At 36.9% G+C, this 18,808-nt stretch overlaps 1 protein-coding gene across 2 annotated transcripts in view; it reads right to left on the bottom strand.

Annotated features, from left to right (window-relative positions):
• Positions 1-18,808, bottom strand: part of CFTR (CF transmembrane conductance regulator) — a 188,888-nt gene that overhangs the window by 25,774 nt on the left and 144,306 nt on the right. For both annotated transcript variants that reach the window (XM_066362550.1, XM_066362549.1), the window contains exons 22-23: positions 10,189-10,440; positions 2,331-2,486 (exon numbers count right to left, since the gene is read on the bottom strand). In XM_066362550.1, the coding sequence (XP_066218647.1) occupies positions 2,331-2,486; positions 10,189-10,440 (408 nt within the window). The remainder of the gene's footprint in view (positions 1-2,330; positions 2,487-10,188; positions 10,441-18,808) is intronic.

Raw genomic sequence — 18,808 nt, 5'->3', positions numbered from 1 at the left:
AGATCTTGGGGAGAGCTATGCCTTGCAAAATCAAGAAGATGAAAGGAAGAAAAAGATAGAAAAAATTTAAAAAAAAAGTTCTTATAGGATTTTAAATTCCTTTTCCTTCTTTTTTTGTTGTTTTTGTTTTTAAGGTCAAACTCCAGGAAAAGAAAAAAAATTACGTAATTTGAACTTTCGAATAACAGGTAAGAAAATAGCATCTCTTGGTTTAAATGTGAAAAGGGTATGAAGAGTTTGCCCTTTCTCTCTTTCTTGGGTATCCACTTAATGACCTCAAGATGTCACTGTGGAAGACAGAGTATATATTGTCCACTGACATTCTTGTGACACTTAGGGACAGTCCCAGAAACCAGGGTCATAAACATGGACAATGAGGAGCCTTTTCACTGGTATGATCACACGTTTTTAAAGGCAGATCCCAAATTATTTCTTATTTAGTTTATAAAAAGCTTGAAAGCATAGAAGAGAAAAAATAAAACAAAGGCAAGTTTGGAAGATTCACTTTGGCAGAAAGACAAGATGAAGACTTTTTATAACTCTGGCCCACTTGGTTTTCCTCTTGCATATTTAGGTTCCTAAATAGAATACACAATAAAACAAAAACCTGCCTGTCCCATGCAGATAAACTAAAGGATTCCCAGTGAAATTGAAATTATTTTTTTAGAACCTTCCTTATTATTTATATAACGGGCAGGTTTTTGTGAATAAGAACAACCAGAAACAAAACCTTCATTACTGAGTTAAAAATGGGATCAGAAAACTTCGAGTCTACTGAATAGCAGCAGCTCTTCTCGGACAACCAGATTGTAGTCTGTGTTCTCCAACATTTTGATTTTTGCCTAATGCCATCACCTTGGGATACTTGTATCTCTGTTGTTTATCTTTAGACCATCTGATAATCTTTTTTTTCTTTCTGAAGAAGCAATATTGTTTTTCAAAGTTCAACCAGGATTAAGTGTCTGGCAACAGGGCAAAGTCTAGACAAATGAATTAAAAGCATCAGTCTAGCAGTTACAATATTTACTGCCTCATTAGTTGAAAGGAGCAAATGTTCCACAAAGGTTATCTATCAAAAAATACAAGCTTTATGTTTAGGCTAGATTTATAGTCGATCTACAGGGAGATGCTCCTAACATTTCATTTTTGCGTTAAAAGAAGTTAAATGTTGGTACCATGGTAGTGGAATGGAATCAGTGTGCATTAGTACACAGAGGGCAAAGTGATTGTTAAAACAGTGACTGTGCCCATAGAGATGAGAGCAAATCCCAGCACAGGTACAGCACACACCGTTCAGATTTGCTCACATTAAAGATATTCATTGGTTTTCATTTGAATCATTTAAAAATGAAGCTATTGCTATTTTTCTTAGAAATAAGAAAACCTCTTGCACATTATCACAGAATGACATTAAGCTGGTGAAGCTAGAGATCCTTTCTGACCCAAATCAAAGAGTGACATTAAAAAAAAATAGCTACAGATAAATCTGATGTGGTTCATTCTTATCCGAAGAACAAAAAAAGCAATGATTACGCATTTTATTTTCAATTTCACTACCTCATGCTTCCAAATGCGTGTTACTTCAGGATTATCTTTTATGTCTTGCTAAGTAAGCTTTTCTCAACCTTCTGTGATCACTACCAAGGAACTCAGATCACCGAAGGAGGGAAAAAAGCCAATAAAAGCAAAAGCCCTGTGCTCTTCCTTACACATTGTTTTCTGGGACAAGCTATCAAAATTATTAATATTTCTTTTTTTTTCTTCTTTTTCCAAATGAGAGTAGGGAAGGTATAGAGACAGATTCCTACATGCAACCAACCAGGATCTACCCAGCAACCCTCTTCTGGGACCGATAATCTGCCCATCTAGGGCCATGCTTACAACCAAGCTATTTTTAGGGCCTGAGGCAGAGGCTGCAGGGAGCCATCCTCAGTGCCCAAGGCCAATACACTTGAATTAATCAAGCTATGGGGAAGAGAGAAAGAGAGTGATAGAGACAGAGAAGGGGGAGGAAGAGGGGTGAAGAGCAGATGTTTGCTTATCCTTTGTGCCCTGACCAGGAATCAAACCCAGGACATCCACACATGGGGCCAACGCTCTACCACTAAGCCAACTCACCAAGGCCTTAATATTTCAACAACTAGATGTCAGAGAATCTAAACTTTTAGAGATACTTTTCCCACTAATGAAAATATTGCATTGCACAAAATAAACAAAAATATGTAACAAATAAATATTGCAGGGAAATGTGAATTTCTTAAATGCAAACATCAAATAATGACAAAATTGAATTTAGCTACTTTTCTGCTAGTTAAGTCTTTCCAGTTTACCTGTGGGATAACTCCAAAGGCTTTTCTCCACTGCTGCAAAGTTATTGAATCCCAAGACACACCATCTATTTGGATTTCGCCTTCAGTGTTCAGCAGTCTCAAAAAAGCGGATAACAAAGTACTCTTCCCTGATCCAGTCCTTCCCAAGAGGCCCACCTGGAATACAAGAGTGGTGGTATTACACCTGTGACATACAGACACCTGCCATGAATGTGATCTGGTATTTAGTTAAAATTAAAAAAATAAAAAAGCACTGAACTGTTCATTTCTAATCATCACCAGGGGAACAGTTTCACTTATTTATTCAAATTTTTTTGTGTGTATTCCCTATTCTGACCAATACTGATCTGGAACAGAATATAGAAGCTGGCCAGAGGGAACTAGACCCCTGTTGCTGGTTCTATTTATCACTGACTGTTAGTAATGGCAAAAAGGTTGAAAATGCATCAAAGAAAAGCAAAGATACAGGGTCTTAACACCCAGTACTTCTAAGGGTAGGCTCAAGCCAGAAGCAGAGACCTATAGCTTGGTCTAGTTACAAACCTAAACACGAGCTTGAAAATTCATTAATCTGAAGCAATCCCAGTACTTAGATACTGTCCTTTAGAAATAAGCAAGTGTCAACTTCAGGCCTGAAAATAAACAAGACCAAGTTCAGTGAGCTACACATTCCCGGAGAAGGCAGACGGGGCCTTGCTACTCCTCATGGATCAGCACTGGGCAGCTGTCAAATCAAACTCTTACATCCATCCGATTGAAAGGAAGAGAATTTTGGGAAGCAAAAAACATATTAAAGAAAAGAAAAAACTAGTACTGTTACCTAAAGACCATAAGAGCATAGTATGGAAGCGAGAACGCCATAGCAAGGGGAGACCCCAGAGAGCCCAGCCCTGTGTCCTGGAGGCCACCAGACCCAGCACTTGGAGCGCAGCGCTCTGAGAGGGATCGAGCAGTCCTGCAGCTGCTTAATGAATACACTGCCCAACATATAGTGGCACTGAATAAATGTTCATTTCCCTCCCTTTACATTATTCCTTTTTTTTAAATCATTTTACCATTTTTACAGTAGAGCTGAGCAACCGGTCTTTTAGCATAGTGCTTTTCACACTATCTGTGAGAAAGCACGGTTATGTGTTGTTTCACCTTTTAACTTATAATTGACTGCAAATCAGTACTTTAAAAAACAGATCATAAAACTGAATTTCTAAATGCTTATTTTCAACTTCTATATTATCACTCACCAGTAACAGTTTGTAAACCAGAATCAGTTCATAGACACAGTAAATGCTTTTGAGCGTACAACAATCTTTTATAGTAATAACAGCTTTTTGATCACTCACTATGAAGCTGGAATAAAACTAGGCCTTGTAGCTAACTGGTAAACAGCAATGACACAATTGTCTTTTTTTTGTAAGAATTCTATAATGAGACTTTTAAAAATGTATGTTCTCCATTTTGATGGTTGTCAAATGGGAGGCGGGGTTGGGAGGAAAGGAGAAAATGGTGAAGGAATTAAGAAGTACAAATTGGTGGTTACAGAATAGTCATGGGATGTAAAGTCCAGCATACCATATTTCCCCATATATAAAACTTACTTTTTTTCGAAAAATCTGGGGTCTAAAAACTGGGTGTGTCTTATACAGTGCTTGTCAAGTCATTTAAGAAGTGTGGCATTTCAAATGCCATAGATGGAACTGAGGACAAGGCAATATATGAAGACAGTGATTTGTCATCAGACGCAGATGAGGACAAGCTAATGGATGGGAGTTTTGACAGCGATGAGGAGTTGTATAAATTTTATGATGAATAAAACTTGAGTTTAATAACTTTATGTAATACATTTTTTTTCAAATTTCGGGCCCCAAAATTAAGGTTCATCTTATACATGGAGAAATACGGCAATCATATCTTAATAACTATGTATGGTGTCAGGTAGGTACTAGATTTATCAGGGTGATCACTTAGTAAATTACATATTGTCTAATCACTGAATTGTACAACTGAAGCTAATACAATATTGCATGTCAATTGTAGTCAAAAAATAAAATTAAAGTAAAAAGAAATAAAAATAAAAATATATGTTCTCCGAGACAACTGAGAAAATCAAATAACCTGAATGTTATATATAACACCCTATTGAGGGTATTGAGGGTCTTCATACTATTAATCACAACTGATATTTATTCTTTTATTATATTCTTAATTGCTTGTGTTAATTTCAAGAATATAAATTCTTCAAGGGCACAGCAGTCTGTCTTGTTTTCTCTTGAATTCTCAGCCCCCGGCACAATGGTTGGCCTACATAAAGTGCTCAATTAATATTTGTCTGGATTGACTAAGGGGCAGTTAGACAGAAGGATGAATTAATGGATGAATAGATGGATAATAGAAAGAAAGAAGGAAGAGAGGGAGGGAGGAAGGAAGGGAAAGGCAGATGAATGAACAAACTTATTTAATTGAGTTAACAAATGAATTTAATTTGGTCAATTTTTATATCAATTCTTAATTTAAAAATCTTGTGAAATTTCAAATGTACGCTTCCATTTCTGAACCAGCCTATGTGGTACAAACATATTCACCATATATCATCATTATTCGAATGCAATGTAAAGCTTCATATAAGTAATTGAATATGTCTTGTATAGGTGAGGAACGGAGGGAAAAGAAGTAAAATTCAATAGGAGGAAGTGATTTTCTCTTCAGTCATATCAAGAATTTTTAATAGAAAGTGCCTTGAGATTCAGACATTTATACCACTGGTCAACGTTTTAATGACGAGGATAAAGAAAATGTTCCCTTTCCTTAAAAAGCAAAGGCCGATTTTTATAGAACTCAGTTTTTACATTGAAATGAGACTAGATTCAGAGGCAGTTTGTCAATCTTTTCTTTAGCTTTAAAATTATTAGCTATTTCTTCAGTTTCCTTATATTATTGAACTGCTGGTATGTTTGAGACTTTTTTCATTCAACACCAAGGAATCTTACTGGTTCATACCTAACAAAGTCTTCTTGTTATTTCTATAACTGGCACTTACTAATTCTTTTCCGGGATTTGTTTTGCCAGGCTTCTCAGTGACCTGTTGAATACTTCCCGCAAATAAGCTTTTAAGATCTAGCCTAATTTCAAGTCAGTGTTTTCTAGTAAGTTCTCTGTGCCTCCTCTCTAAGAATTTTGGATCAAGATAAATCAAACTATTATGTGGAAAGTTAAACAGCGCTAGATTTGGTGCTAGTTGTAACTGCATTGTACCATGAATACAGCTGTCTCAGTCCCATCTTTTAAGAGTAAACTGTGCCACCATTCTAATACTGCTAACAGACTGAAACCTGTTGTAATTATTTTTCACCTCTTGGTGGTCTTCAGGAATCAAGATGCTAAACCAAATGAAATTCAAGTCCTCAAAATGATAGTAACTGTACCTTGTATATGTTGACATAGCTATTTATGAAAACACAATTCTTAATATAAGTTCTTGTGAATCCTGTAAGTTACTGAAGGGCTTGGCTACTGTCTCACACCAGTTTTTATCAAGACAGAATGCCGTATGTATTTTACAAACTAAATATGCATGTTAGGTGCTTGTGCTGCTATGATCAGAACCCTTGATACGTTTCAATTGTTTCTGTCATCTCAGTAATTTGAAAAGAATACAAATGGAGGAGGCAGGTAAGCTCAGCCAAAAGAATAGATCTTGAAGAACTATTAAATATTTATGTAATCAGAAGACTATACAGTACTGTAATATATACAATATATTATCTGATGCATTTTGATAAGTCCATGTTTATCATGAAAAGCCTGGCTTCAAATTAAAATCTCAGCCTGCATTTTGAGAGGGGAAAGAAGGTGGAAAATGGAAGAAGTGCTCCAGTTGGGAAAAGGTAGTCTGAATATTAAAATTTAGCCAAAAAAATAATATATATATATACACACACACACTATTTGGGATTGAAAAGCAAAATGGAGTTTTTTAAAAGTGCAAGTTATAAAATATTTGCTACATTTCTTATGCACTGAAAATAATTTTTTTTATTGTATTCCCCCATTCAATTTTGGCTGCCACAGTCAGACAGACAGAAAGTGCAAGGACCCTTTTTCTTGCATCTACACTGTTGCCCTAGCAGAAAATAAATTTTAAAGTGCAGTTTCTGTGAACTAAATGCCTAACTTAAGAGCAAAGAAAGTAAAAAGGACATACTTTCTTTAAAGTAAGTGCTATAGAAATAATGTTTTAATACAAAGATTGAATAATTTTTCTGTATAAAACATTGATTCTATTCATCTTTTTAGCATGCTGAATATCTGAGTCTCCCCCAAACTCACATGTTGAAATCCTAACCCACAATGTGATGGTATTGGGAGGTATTAGGGGGCTTTGGAAGGTGTTTAGGTTATGAGAGTGGGGCCCATATAAAAAGGAATAGTTCCCTTATTAAGAGGCCCAGAGAAGTCCCTTGCCCCTCCCACCATATGAGATTACAGTGAGAAGACAGACCTCTAAGAGGAAGTGGGCTCTCACTGGACACCAAATTTGCCAGCACCATGACCTTAGACTTCCCGCCTCCCAACTGTGAGAAATAAATTTCTGTCATTCATAAGCCACCTAGCCTATGATTCTTGTGATAGCAGTCTGAATGGGCCCCAATACACCATACAATCAAGAATACCGAAATCCATTAAAATTACACAAGAAAAGAAATGTCCATGTCAGTCCTTTAAAAAAATTTTCTTTCAAGAATATGAGTCTGACTATATAAGAGAGCCTAAAGCTCATATAATCTGGAGGGGAAACTTTCTTAAAGAACAAAGCTTAAAATTATAAATACAAAATTAGGCACAGAGTCTTGGAAGGGGCTCAGGCAAATGAAGTTTTCTGAAACTTAAAATTTAAGCCTTGTTGCTTTGTTAGCTTCACAATAAATCTGCTTCCGCCTTTACTGAATCTTGTACTTCTTTTAGATTGTCATCATCTGGGATGAAGTCATATTCTCTCTCTCTCCTCCTCCTTCACCAACTGTCTCCCTCTCCCCCCTTATTCTACTCCTTCTTTTTCTTCTTTTAAGAGAAGAAATGGCAACTTGTGGAAAAAAAAATAAAACTTTCAAGTCAGATAGACCTGGGTTTAAGATATCTGCTCCCTTAATTACTTAATTGAATTTCTGTTTCTTCCATTGTGCACAAAAAGGGTAATATCAATTTTCTGAGTTATAATAAGATCAAATGTGATAGCAAATGAAAGTCTTCAAATGGTGATTAAGACACTGTAAGCTCCAGTGAACACTGGATTTCTCTTTGGATGACAAGATTCATAGCCCTGTGTGAGTACTTTTTAATTCTCCATAGGTTTCGGACAATACCTTGCAGAGAAGAGTTCCTGAGCCCACAGGCCCGTGTTCTATACACAGGTTCAGCGAAACAAAATGCTGAGCATAATTTACTACATCTCTGATTATTACTGCATCTCTGATTATTACTGCATCTCTGATTATTATCCTCACGGCAGGGAAACTACAGAAATGAGGACTCTGTGAATTCTGTCACTGTACTAGGACTTGGTTGCATTTGCTTGAGGGGGAAGGTGAGCATTGGTAAAGCTAAGGGGTGGGGGGATGTCAGGAGGAAGGAAAGCAAAGCATTTACTCCAGCTTCTCACCCGGTTTACTCAAACTATTTGTTGCTATTGTTTATAACTTCATGACAGCACTTTAGGCATCCGTCCTGGTCCTGGTGACTCCAGGGACAGAGCTGTCGGTGGCATTCACTGATGTATAAAGCAAAAGAGACTAATTAATTATGCTTTTCTCAATGCAAGGGAGGAGCAAAGGCACATCAGTAAATTTATATAGTTCCAAAGCAGAACTTGAACATTTCTCTGAGTTCAATAGTGAGGCAAAAATGTCAAATAACCTCAGAGATTTCATGAGGGCTGTGATATACCATACTTCCCCATGTATAAGACACACCTTAATTTTGGGGCCCGAAATTTGGGAAAAAAATGTATTACATAAAGTTATTAAACTCAGGTTTTATTCATCATAAAATTCATACAACTCCTCATCACTGTCAAAACTCCTATCCATTAGCTTGTCCTCATCTGTGTCTGCTGACAAATCTCTGTCTTTATATATTGCCTTGTGCTCAGTTTCATCTATGGCATTTGAAATGCCACAACCACTGTATAAGACGCACCCAGTTTTATACACCAAAAATTTCGAAAAAGGGTGTGTCTGATATATGGGGAAATACGGTAAAACAAACACCCACAAACCATCTCATCCTAATCCAGGAATAAATTCAACCTAATAATCTCATCTTTCTGTTTAAGCCCATTTAAAGTTGTTTTCTATCAAAAAAGAATAAAAAAACTCATTGCTTATAGTATAAAGAAGTACTATAGAAAGCTAATTTTAGTAGTATGTAAATTTATTTATCATAACTATAAGATTTAAAAAGGTGAGTCAGTGTGTGGAAGTCCCAGGTTCGATTCCCCACACAGGAGAAGTGACCATCTGCTTCTCCACCCCTCCCCCTCCCCCTTCTCTTTCTCTCTCTCTTTTCCCCTCGAGCTGCCATGGCTTGAATGGTTTAAGCAAGTTGGCCCCTGGCACTGAGGATGGCTCCATGGCCTCAACTGAGGCACTGAAATAGCTCTGTTGCCAAGCAATGGAGCAGTGGCCTCAGATGGATAGAGCAGCCCTCAGTAGGGGGTTTGCCAGGTGGATTCCAATCTGGGCACATGTGGGAGTCTGCCTCCCTGTCTCACCGCCTCTCACTTAATTAAAAAAAAAAAAGGTGAGTCAAAAGTTCCATGTGTTGTTTTAAGCCATTCAGTGTGGTATGCATGAACTTTCTGCTGATCCTTTCTAAACTGAACTTTATCTAGTGCATCAAACATTTCTAACCTTATGAACAAAAAGCAAGTGATATTTCTTCCAATGTAGTGATAGTGGTGGTGGCCTAATAAACTTTTATGGCCATTATCTCAATCATTTTTTAAATCTTTATTTGAAATTAAGTCATAAAAGCATAAAGTTTTAAAATTCTGCTTCCATAGAAATGATTTTCTTATACTCATTTTTTTTTATAAAAAAAGATAATAAAACATAAAATACTTCTGTGTATATTTATGGAGAGCCTCAGAACATGAAGTTTAAAGGCATTATTAAACCATATTTATAGAGCATGAAAAATAGATAAAATGAAATGACCGTCTCCTTCTCCAAGAATCAGTTCCAGAACCAGAATATGTGAGTACCTTGTATGTGTTCAGCCCAGTGCTGGGATCCATAAGGAACGCTTCCAATTAATGCACAGTTATTTCTGATTATTAAATAATAAAATTTTCTTGGTATATCATTGAGAAAATATTAATCCATACCTTGAATATTTCAACCAAACAAACAAACTGAAAAAAGTGAAGACAATAAGTACCACGTTTTTGACAGAGGGTAAATGAGGTAAAAATTTAAGAAGACATTAGATGGAGTCAACAACAAAATATTTCTCTTACCAGAAATGAAAAATAGTTTCAAGATGCAAAAACTAGAACGTGTTAGAATTTTGGTTTATTTAATGGCTTCTTTTGAGATATTAACTTAGCAATCAATTAGATATTCTGCAAGTAGAATCATATTTAAATTAACCTAGTATATAGATTTCAGAATTCTGGAATTCTGCAAAGTAAATTTCATGTGGAAGAAATGACTCTATATAGTAATAACATGAAGTATATATTTTCAATATGAATCCTTGTTTTCAATACTGGTGTTACAGATGGATCCTATGAAGACTTTGTCTAGGCTACTGAGATTTACTTACTAACCCCAGATCTAACAAAGCAGCAATACTGAAATCTCACCCTTTGGCCAGGACTTATTGAGAAGGAAATGTTTTCTAATATGGCATTTCCACTGTCTGTGTATTTTGCTGTGAGGTCGTTGACGGTCATTTGGCCCCCTGAAGGCCAGATGTTATCTTTCTTCACATGCTGATTCTCAATGATCATAACTTTTGAGAGTTGGCCATTCTTGGATGGCTTGATTGACTTCATAGATTTACTTTCTTCCGTTGGCATGTCTATAAACTTAAAGACTCGGCTCACAGATCGCATCTGAAATGAAATAACAATATTTTATTTTTCTTTTTTTTAAATTTATTCATTTTATAGAGGAGAGAGAGAGAGAGAGAAAAAGAGAGAGATGGGGGAGGAACAAGAAGCATCAACTGCTATATGTGCCTTGACCAGCAAGCCCAGGTTTTCAAACCAGTGACCTCAGCATTCCAAGTTGATGCTTCATCCACTGCGCCATCACAGGTCAGGCAAGAATATTGTTTTTGTTTGTTTTAGTGCCACAGGCAATGTCATATTTAGTTTGATGTTTCCTGAAAACCTATAGGATGTAACACTAGCTAGTCATCACTTGGTTATTTGTTAGAAGGGTTTTCAATGAACTCTTAGAAAATAATTGGATACAATTAAAAGCTTAACCAAAGAGAATTAACTAGGACTTACATAAATGGGCTTTGGAGAGACCTGTTTATTTTTGTGATCACTTAATTCTCAGTTGTACAAGCCACATGTAAATAACCAAACTATAATCAAGGGCATAGAATCTCTGGGGTAGTCAACCTTTTTATACCTACTGCCACTTCTGTATCTCTGTTAGTAGTAAAATTTTCTAACTGCCCACCGGTTTCACAGTAATGGTGGTTTATAAAGTAGGGAAGTAACTTTACTTTATAACATTTATAAAGCAGAGTTATAGCAAGTTAAAACATATAATAATAATTACTTACCAAGTACTTTATGTCGGATTTTCGCTAAGTTTGGCAGAATAAATCTTTATAAAACAACTTACTATAGTTAAATCTATCTTTTTATTTATACTTTGGTTGTTCCACTACCACCCACCATGAAAGCCAGAATGCCCACTAGTGGGTGGTAGGGACCAGATTGACTACCACAGGCATAGATGTTGTCAAGGTGAAAACTTTTTTCTACTAGGGGGAGTGCTGCCTAATATTGTATGACTGGTACATTAAAATAAAGCATTCCACACCTCCAAACTACCATAGAAGATTCTTGTCTTTCTCTAGAATTGCCTTAATAACTCGCTATAATTCTATATGTCAGTTGGGCAGTAAATGAACTCTTGAGGCTCAGTAAATATTGAATAACTTCACAATTTTCTTCAAGCAAATTAAAGTCATTGGCATACATCTGTAGTTAAATAATTACATTTTAATTATTTTAAAGATCAATTTCCATTGTTGAGCACAATGTGATTATGTATAGGGTTGTATTTGAAATTAAATATGCGTCTTCCTTATAAACTTATTCATGTGATATTTAATAATATATATCTTTAATGTACATAGAAATAAAACAGTTCAACTATAAATAATCATGATTTATTGGAATTTGGGATATAATTTTTAAAACAGTATGACATATAAAAGGCACCCAATAAATCTTTTTGAAAAATTAATTAATAAATTAATTAAGGGATAAATATGCAAATGATTAAATATATATACAAGTAAATAAATGAATAAGAAGAATTAAAGAATTTAAATTTACTCAATTTTAGTTTTTGAAAGATACCATCCTGGGTCCTGTGACTTAATCCTTTCCAGGTGTTAATAGCTTACTGGACAAAAACTTACAGCTTTTTCTTTCCTTAATAGTAATTGTTGATTCTGACTTTAGTCAGTTAAGAATTTGTCCTTCTTCTTTACCATGTTAATAGGTCATTTTATTATAGTTAAGGCCTAGATTATTAGAAATGATATTTTAGCCCAAAAAGAGGTGGGGAAAAAATGCATTTGCAGCCTTTGCTTTTATTATTTCTATTTTCCATTGTCAAAATAAATTGAGAGAAATTCTTAATCTCTAGTATGGAATAATTGGTAGATAAAGCTGAGGAATTCAGTTACTGATCCTTAATGGAATATAAGAAGCTCCAGCTTAGTACATCTAATCGTCCTGTCTGTTTCCACACGCCGTTGATCAAGCCTGCTGTTCATGCAGTTCTTTCTTTTATCTAGTGATTCTGTGCTTCAGTTGCCTTCATCTTGGAATTAACTTCAACAGTTGTTTAAGATTCAAGAACTCAATCCTTTTAATACAAACCCACTGTTAATGGAAGTGAAAAGTACTCAAAGCCCACATCCATCAAAACAAATTGTAGGGGATAGAAAGACATATAACAACTATTGACCCCACATGCAGTATTTTAAAGTCTCAAATTATGGGTGACTTTCAGGGATTGTTAAATCCTTATTCAGTTAATTTTTTCATTAACTTTGAATTAAAGTATACTCTTGCATTTTACTGTCATTAGTTTTCATAGAAAGCTGCAAGTTTATTTAAGGTCTGGAAGACAAATTAGAATTGTAACTACCACTGAAATGAAACTGCCAGAAATCTAGCTCAGATGCATTTCAAATATCTTCCTGCATTTGTCCTGCATCAGAACATCACTCTCTAGAAATGCGAAATTGCGAGAAATGCAGAAATGTAGCTCAATAATATAGTTGAGTTGTTGACATTTCTGCATGTCAATGCTATGAAGAATTCCAAACCTGTCTTTGTTAAGTGTTTTAGAATGTCAAGAAAAACACTATGTAACAACCTCTTCATTTTTAATAATTTCAATCAATAAAACATTTAAGTATTGCTATCTAAACTACTCAAAATCATATGCAGTGTTATTAGAAAGTGACATCCAAAACCACTATTTTGGTAGCACTGAAAGGTATTAATTTTTTTGTGTAAGGATTTGTGATTGGGTACATCCAATTACATTCTCAGGAATGAGGCTCACCTGTGAGGGTAAATTTGGAACTTCTAATGTAGCAAATGGACCATATCTGTCAAATTTAGAAAATGAAAATTTCAAATTGTCATCTTTTATACAATCTAGTTGCTTAAAGAAACCCCAGGACAGACTATTACCATCATGCACAACATGACCTGGTTACCCCGACCTGATCAAGAGCAAGTTCATCTTAACAATGAGCACTCATCCATAGCACCTGAGTAGACATTCATTCAATTCAATGGGTTAGAACACTCTCTGATGGGAAGAAAAGGTGGGAAGGGCAGACACCTGCATTATGGTCAGCTGTGCAGCCACTGGAATGCCATTACTGAATAGGTAATATATGTCCATATAATATTATTAATTACTAACTAATGCCTTGTACCTCACAGGCTTTCTGCTTTGCACATTCTACTGCCAGAGCCTCTTAAAGGAGAAGCCACAGCAGAACCAGATGACAGGAAAACAATCCTGGTCTTTCAAGTTTCACAAATTGGCTTTTGGAGTCAGAGATTAATAGTTTGAAAATTTAGAGCCACATGAATATTGCCTTTTGAACTTCCAAAGCCAACGTCTGAACTCAAAGCACAGGGTTCTTGTAAAAACAATAGATGAGAAAGAGCTTCCCCCTCACTCTACAACCTGACTCATGAATAGGCTAACAGAGGGCTGAGACACCAATTCCCCTAAAAAGAAGTCCTGCCTTGAACAGAATTCCGGTTACATCTCAAGTAGATTTGGGTGTTTAGAACATCAGAGGTCTGTGCCTCAGTTCCAAGGTGGAACCCAGGAAACAGGCATGCCTTAGAGAAGTTTCCAGTGCCTGGCACGGCATGGGAGCAGGAGAGTAGACATGATGACTTGGCGTGTCTAGACACAGATGACAGAGCTTCAGATTTTCCTGTATTTCCAGAGTGGTGTTCAAACCACAGAATCCCAATCCTTTGATCTATGGTAGAGAGCTCATCAAAGGAGAGCTCACCATCAGGACAAGGACAAAGATTCAGTCCAACTGGACTGTCCACCCCCAGGTCAGATAGGAACCTCAATGCCTCAGAGACAGTGAGCATGACAAAGGACAACCTAGGGTCATGTGCCCCTCCCCACTGGGATCCTGGCTTTCTGAAAAATCCACTCAGAATTTAGATATATTTCTGGCAAAACCTTTGAGACTGTTTCCCTCACACAGTAGAAAACTGCTCAAATGGAAAATAAATTCAACTATAGCAAAAGCAAAGACATATTTTTTGAACACTTGATTTCATAGCCAAAAATTCAGAGCTGTGATCAGAAATAAATCTGGGTTTTGTGAAACCTGAAATTTGAGTAATTTAAGAGGCTGTTCTTTTAAAAAGGATCTAAATCAAGGGTCCCAAACTTTTTACACAGGGGGCCAGTTCACTGTCCCTCAGATGGTTGGAGGGCCGGACTATAAAAAAACTATGAACAAATCCCTATGCACACTGCACATATCTTATTTTAAAGTAAAAAATCAAAACAGGAAACAGGAACAAATACAATATTTAAAATAAAGAACAAGTAAATTTAAATCAACAAACTGACCAGTATTTCAATGGGAACTATGCTCCTCTCATTCTCTCACTGACCACCAATGAAAGAGGTGCCCCTTCCGAAAGTGTGGCGGGGCGGATAAATGACCTTAGGGGGCTGCATGTGGCCTGCAGGCCGTAGTTTGGGGATGCCTGAAATTATGCACAATTAAGTGTAGTGCCTTGAAAGTCAGAGGACCTGTAGCTCACGTTTCAGGGGCTTCACATTAAAGCCACTGTGCGCATGACTAACATTGTTCAAAGTATTTCTTGTATCCTCCCCATCTAATGCTTAGCTTAAACATCTTTGTTCATCATAAATTGTTCCAGCTACATGCAGAAAGCAGTGCCGGTGTAGGGGGAACGCAGTGAGGTGAGTAGTTTAGCAGGTAATCCAGGTTGCAACCGTACCCCTGAGTTTCTCAGTCTGAAATACACATTGCCGTTGGATTAGAAAGAAGTTGCAACACATCCAACTATTTTTAGACTCAGCTATTTGTTTTCATTGAGCTTTTGAACCCAACTGAATTCTTTCTCTACTTTAGAATGTCACTAAACATTTTCAGGTGACATGTAGAAACGGCTGCACCATTATCCAGTTGTCAAGATTGAGCTAGATGGAAATTTAGATCTGGCAATTATCAGAGTGACTTTGAAATGGCAAACTGCTAACCTTAAGATGCTGTTTCCCGTGTAGAAAAGGGTTGCAGGAGGAGGATGGAGGGGAAGCTCTGTTCGGCTGCTGACAGCGTTCTTAGTGCAGCCATTCAGTTCAGAGAGGAACACCCATCTTCAATTATGAGAAGTCAGTGATGAAGCCAGAATGAGACTCGGGTACTAAAACACTGAACCTGTTCTTCACGTGGAAAGGAAAACTTGCCCTGGCCAGGTAGCTCAATTGGTTGGAGCAGGGGTAGTCAACCTGGTTCCAGCTTTAATGGTGGGCAGTAGCGGAGCAACCAAAGTATAAACAAAAAGATAGATTTAACTATAGTAAGTTGTTTTATAAAGATTTATTCTGCCAAACTTAGCGAAAATCCAACATAAAGTACTTGGTAAGTAATTATTATTATATGCTTTAACTTGCTGTAACTCTGCTTTATAAATTTTATAAAGTAAAGTTACCTCCCTACTTTATAAATCACCATTACTGTGGAACCAGTGGGCGGTTAGAAAATTTTACTATTAACAGAGATACAAAAGTGGGCGGTAGGTATAAAAAGGTTGACTACTCCTGGGTTAGAGTATCATCCCAAAACATAGAGGTTGCAGGTTTGATTCACTGGTCAGGGCACATACAAGAACAGATCTATATATTTCTGTCTCTCTCTCCCACTCCTTCCTCTCTCTCTCAGGTCAATAAATTAAAAAAAAAAATTTTTTTTTTGAAAAGGAAAACCTGACATAATCTGTATAAATTTCTATAAAATTGGAGGTTAGCCAAAACAAGGTGCGATTTATGCTTGAGAATCATCTGCTTAAAATTTTTGGTGTCATTATTTAAATTAACATGCTCCAAAAATTCTCCTGCTCAATCTTTAAAACTGAGTCTCAGTGTCTTTACAATAATATCTATAGCTACTAATCTAAGCACAGAAGAACAAAGCCTTTTGGGAGTGTGATGGTTTTAACAAAAAGAGCATCATGGTCTCATCTCAACTTTACTTTATAAGGAATAAGTTTAAGTGAAAAAGAAAAAGCCTGACCAGGCGGTGGCGCAGTGAACAGAGCATCGGACTGGGATGCAGAGAACCCAGGTTCGAGACCCCGAGGTCGCCAGCTTGAGCACGGGCTCATCTGGCTCGAGCAAGGGGTCACTCACTCTGCTGAAGGCCCACGGTCAAGGCACATATGAGAAAGCAATCAATGAACAACTAAGGTGTTGCAATGAGCAATGAAAAACTAATGATTGATGCTTCTCATCTCTCTCTGTTCCTGTCTGTCTGTCCCTGTCTATCCCTCTCTCTGACTCTCTCTGTCTCTGTAAAAAAAGAAAAAGAAAAAAAAAAATTCCTGGTTTTCTTTTTCACTTTTTGTTGACTAAGAGGGAGAAGAGAAAGTTTAAAGACCTTTTTTTGAATAAGTCCTGAAGCCACATTTCTCTCTCTCACAAAACTATTCTAGTTCCTTTTATTCTTTTGGTTTTTTTAGAAACCCAGGCATCCCAAAACCCATGAAAATAGAAAATTTATTTTACAATGCTGAGATATGGCTGGCAATTCTGGAAAGAGATTTCATAACTGGTTGTTATAAGAAGTTGGAAGAAGTAAATGTAAAGAGAAGTGTCTGGAAAATTTACACATTGTGAAAAATGTCACACATTTTACAAAAGAAGGTTTCAAAATGTGAAGTACATAAAAGGAGGTATTAAAATATTTTAAATCATAGCTCCTTCCGGGTAGGCCTAAACTAACTGCTTTTCAGTACTTACTAACACACACATGAAACTCAAGGCCCTGTTAGAGTCATTGGCATAATCTTTAAGCAATATGCTCAGACTTAAGAGATAATAGTTATCATGAAAACAGACTCTGCTCAAAACATATTCTTGAGACTCTGGTCTACCTATCTGTGTCTATCATTTGTGTTTCTAGAGCACATAAAAAGCCAGGTACCATACTGTTATAAATTGTTAACATTAACAGCACAAATGAGTTACTTATAGTATACTACAAACAGTAACCCTTAGTGAATTATTAGCACTTGCTATCTATACAAATGATTTCATACTGTGACCTGTGGCAAATCACATGGTGCATCCGTGTCACTTTTTCTGACTGCAAGAAGTTATACAGATAATGTTCTTGACAGAAGAGAAAGAAAATCCATTATAACTGAGGACAAAAGACTTGTTCTAAGTCAGTGGTAGTCAACCTGGTCCCTACTGCCCACTAGTGGGCGTTTCAGCTTTCATGGTGGGCAGTAGCTGAGCAACCGAAGTATAAATAAAAAGATAGATTTAACTATAGTAAGTTGTTTTATAAAGATTTATTCTGCCAAACTTAGCGGATATCGGACATAAAGTACTTGGTAAGTAATTATTATTATATGCTTTACCTTGCTGTAACTCTGCTTTATAAATTTTATAAAGTGAAGTTACTTCCCTACTTTATAAATCACCGTTACTGTGGAACCGGTGGGCGCTTAGGAAATTTTACTACTAACAGAGATAAAAAGTGGGCAGTAGGTATAAAAAGGTTGACTACCCCTGTTCTAAGTAAACATGAAGATGTCAAATATGTTGATGCCTATTTTCAATAATTAAGAACTTTAGTAATCATGGTACTAAGTGTGCCAACAAGTAAAGGAAGAATCAAATTTACCCTTTAATATGACATCACTCATTGAATCTATATTCAGATTGGAGCTTACTTACACTCTGTCTTGTGTGTGTTTTTCAAAGCATGTGACAGGCCATCAGGAAGCGCTTGGTGAATGCACCTGAGTGTGTGTGGTACCTTTCAAAAACATTTCAAAGAGAAGCTCAAGAAGAGGAGTCCAAAATGACATATTAAAATATTTTGTCGCCCTGGCCAGTTGGTTCAGCAGTAGAGCGTTGGCCTGGCGTGCGGGGGACCAGGGTTCAATTCCCGGCCAGGGCACATAGAAGAAGCGCCCATTTGCTTCTCCACCCCTCCCCCCTCCTTCCTCTCTGTCTCTCTCTTCCCCTCCCGCAGCCAAGGCTCCATTGGAGCAAAGATGGCCCGGGCGCTGGGGATGGCTCCTTGGCCTCTGCCCCAGGCGCTAGAGTGGCTCTGGTAGTGGCAGAGCGACGCCCCGGAGGGGCAGAGCATCGCCCCCTGGTGGGCAGAGCATTGCCCCTGGTGGGCATGCCGGGTGGATCCCGGTCGGGCGCATGTGGAAGTCTGTCTGACTGTCTCTCCCTGTTTCCAGCTTCAGAAAAATACAAAAAAAAAAAAATATTTTGCCAAGGTTTTTACTATTTTAATAAGTAATATAATAGGCTTCTCTAAGCTCCTTAATTTTGAAATATTGTGGCTTCCCCATACTCTGTTATTAAGCACCATCCCTTATATGTCTTTCGGATAGATGATAGATATAGAGATAGATAGATAGATAGATAGATAGATAGATAGATAGATAG

Source organism: Saccopteryx leptura, chromosome 2 (genome assembly GCF_036850995.1).
Source record: "Saccopteryx leptura isolate mSacLep1 chromosome 2, mSacLep1_pri_phased_curated, whole genome shotgun sequence".
Taxonomy (NCBI): Eukaryota; Metazoa; Chordata; class Mammalia; order Chiroptera; family Emballonuridae; genus Saccopteryx; species Saccopteryx leptura.
Note: the sequence above shows the minus strand (reverse complement) of the source record. Positions and strands in the feature narration are given on the sequence as shown.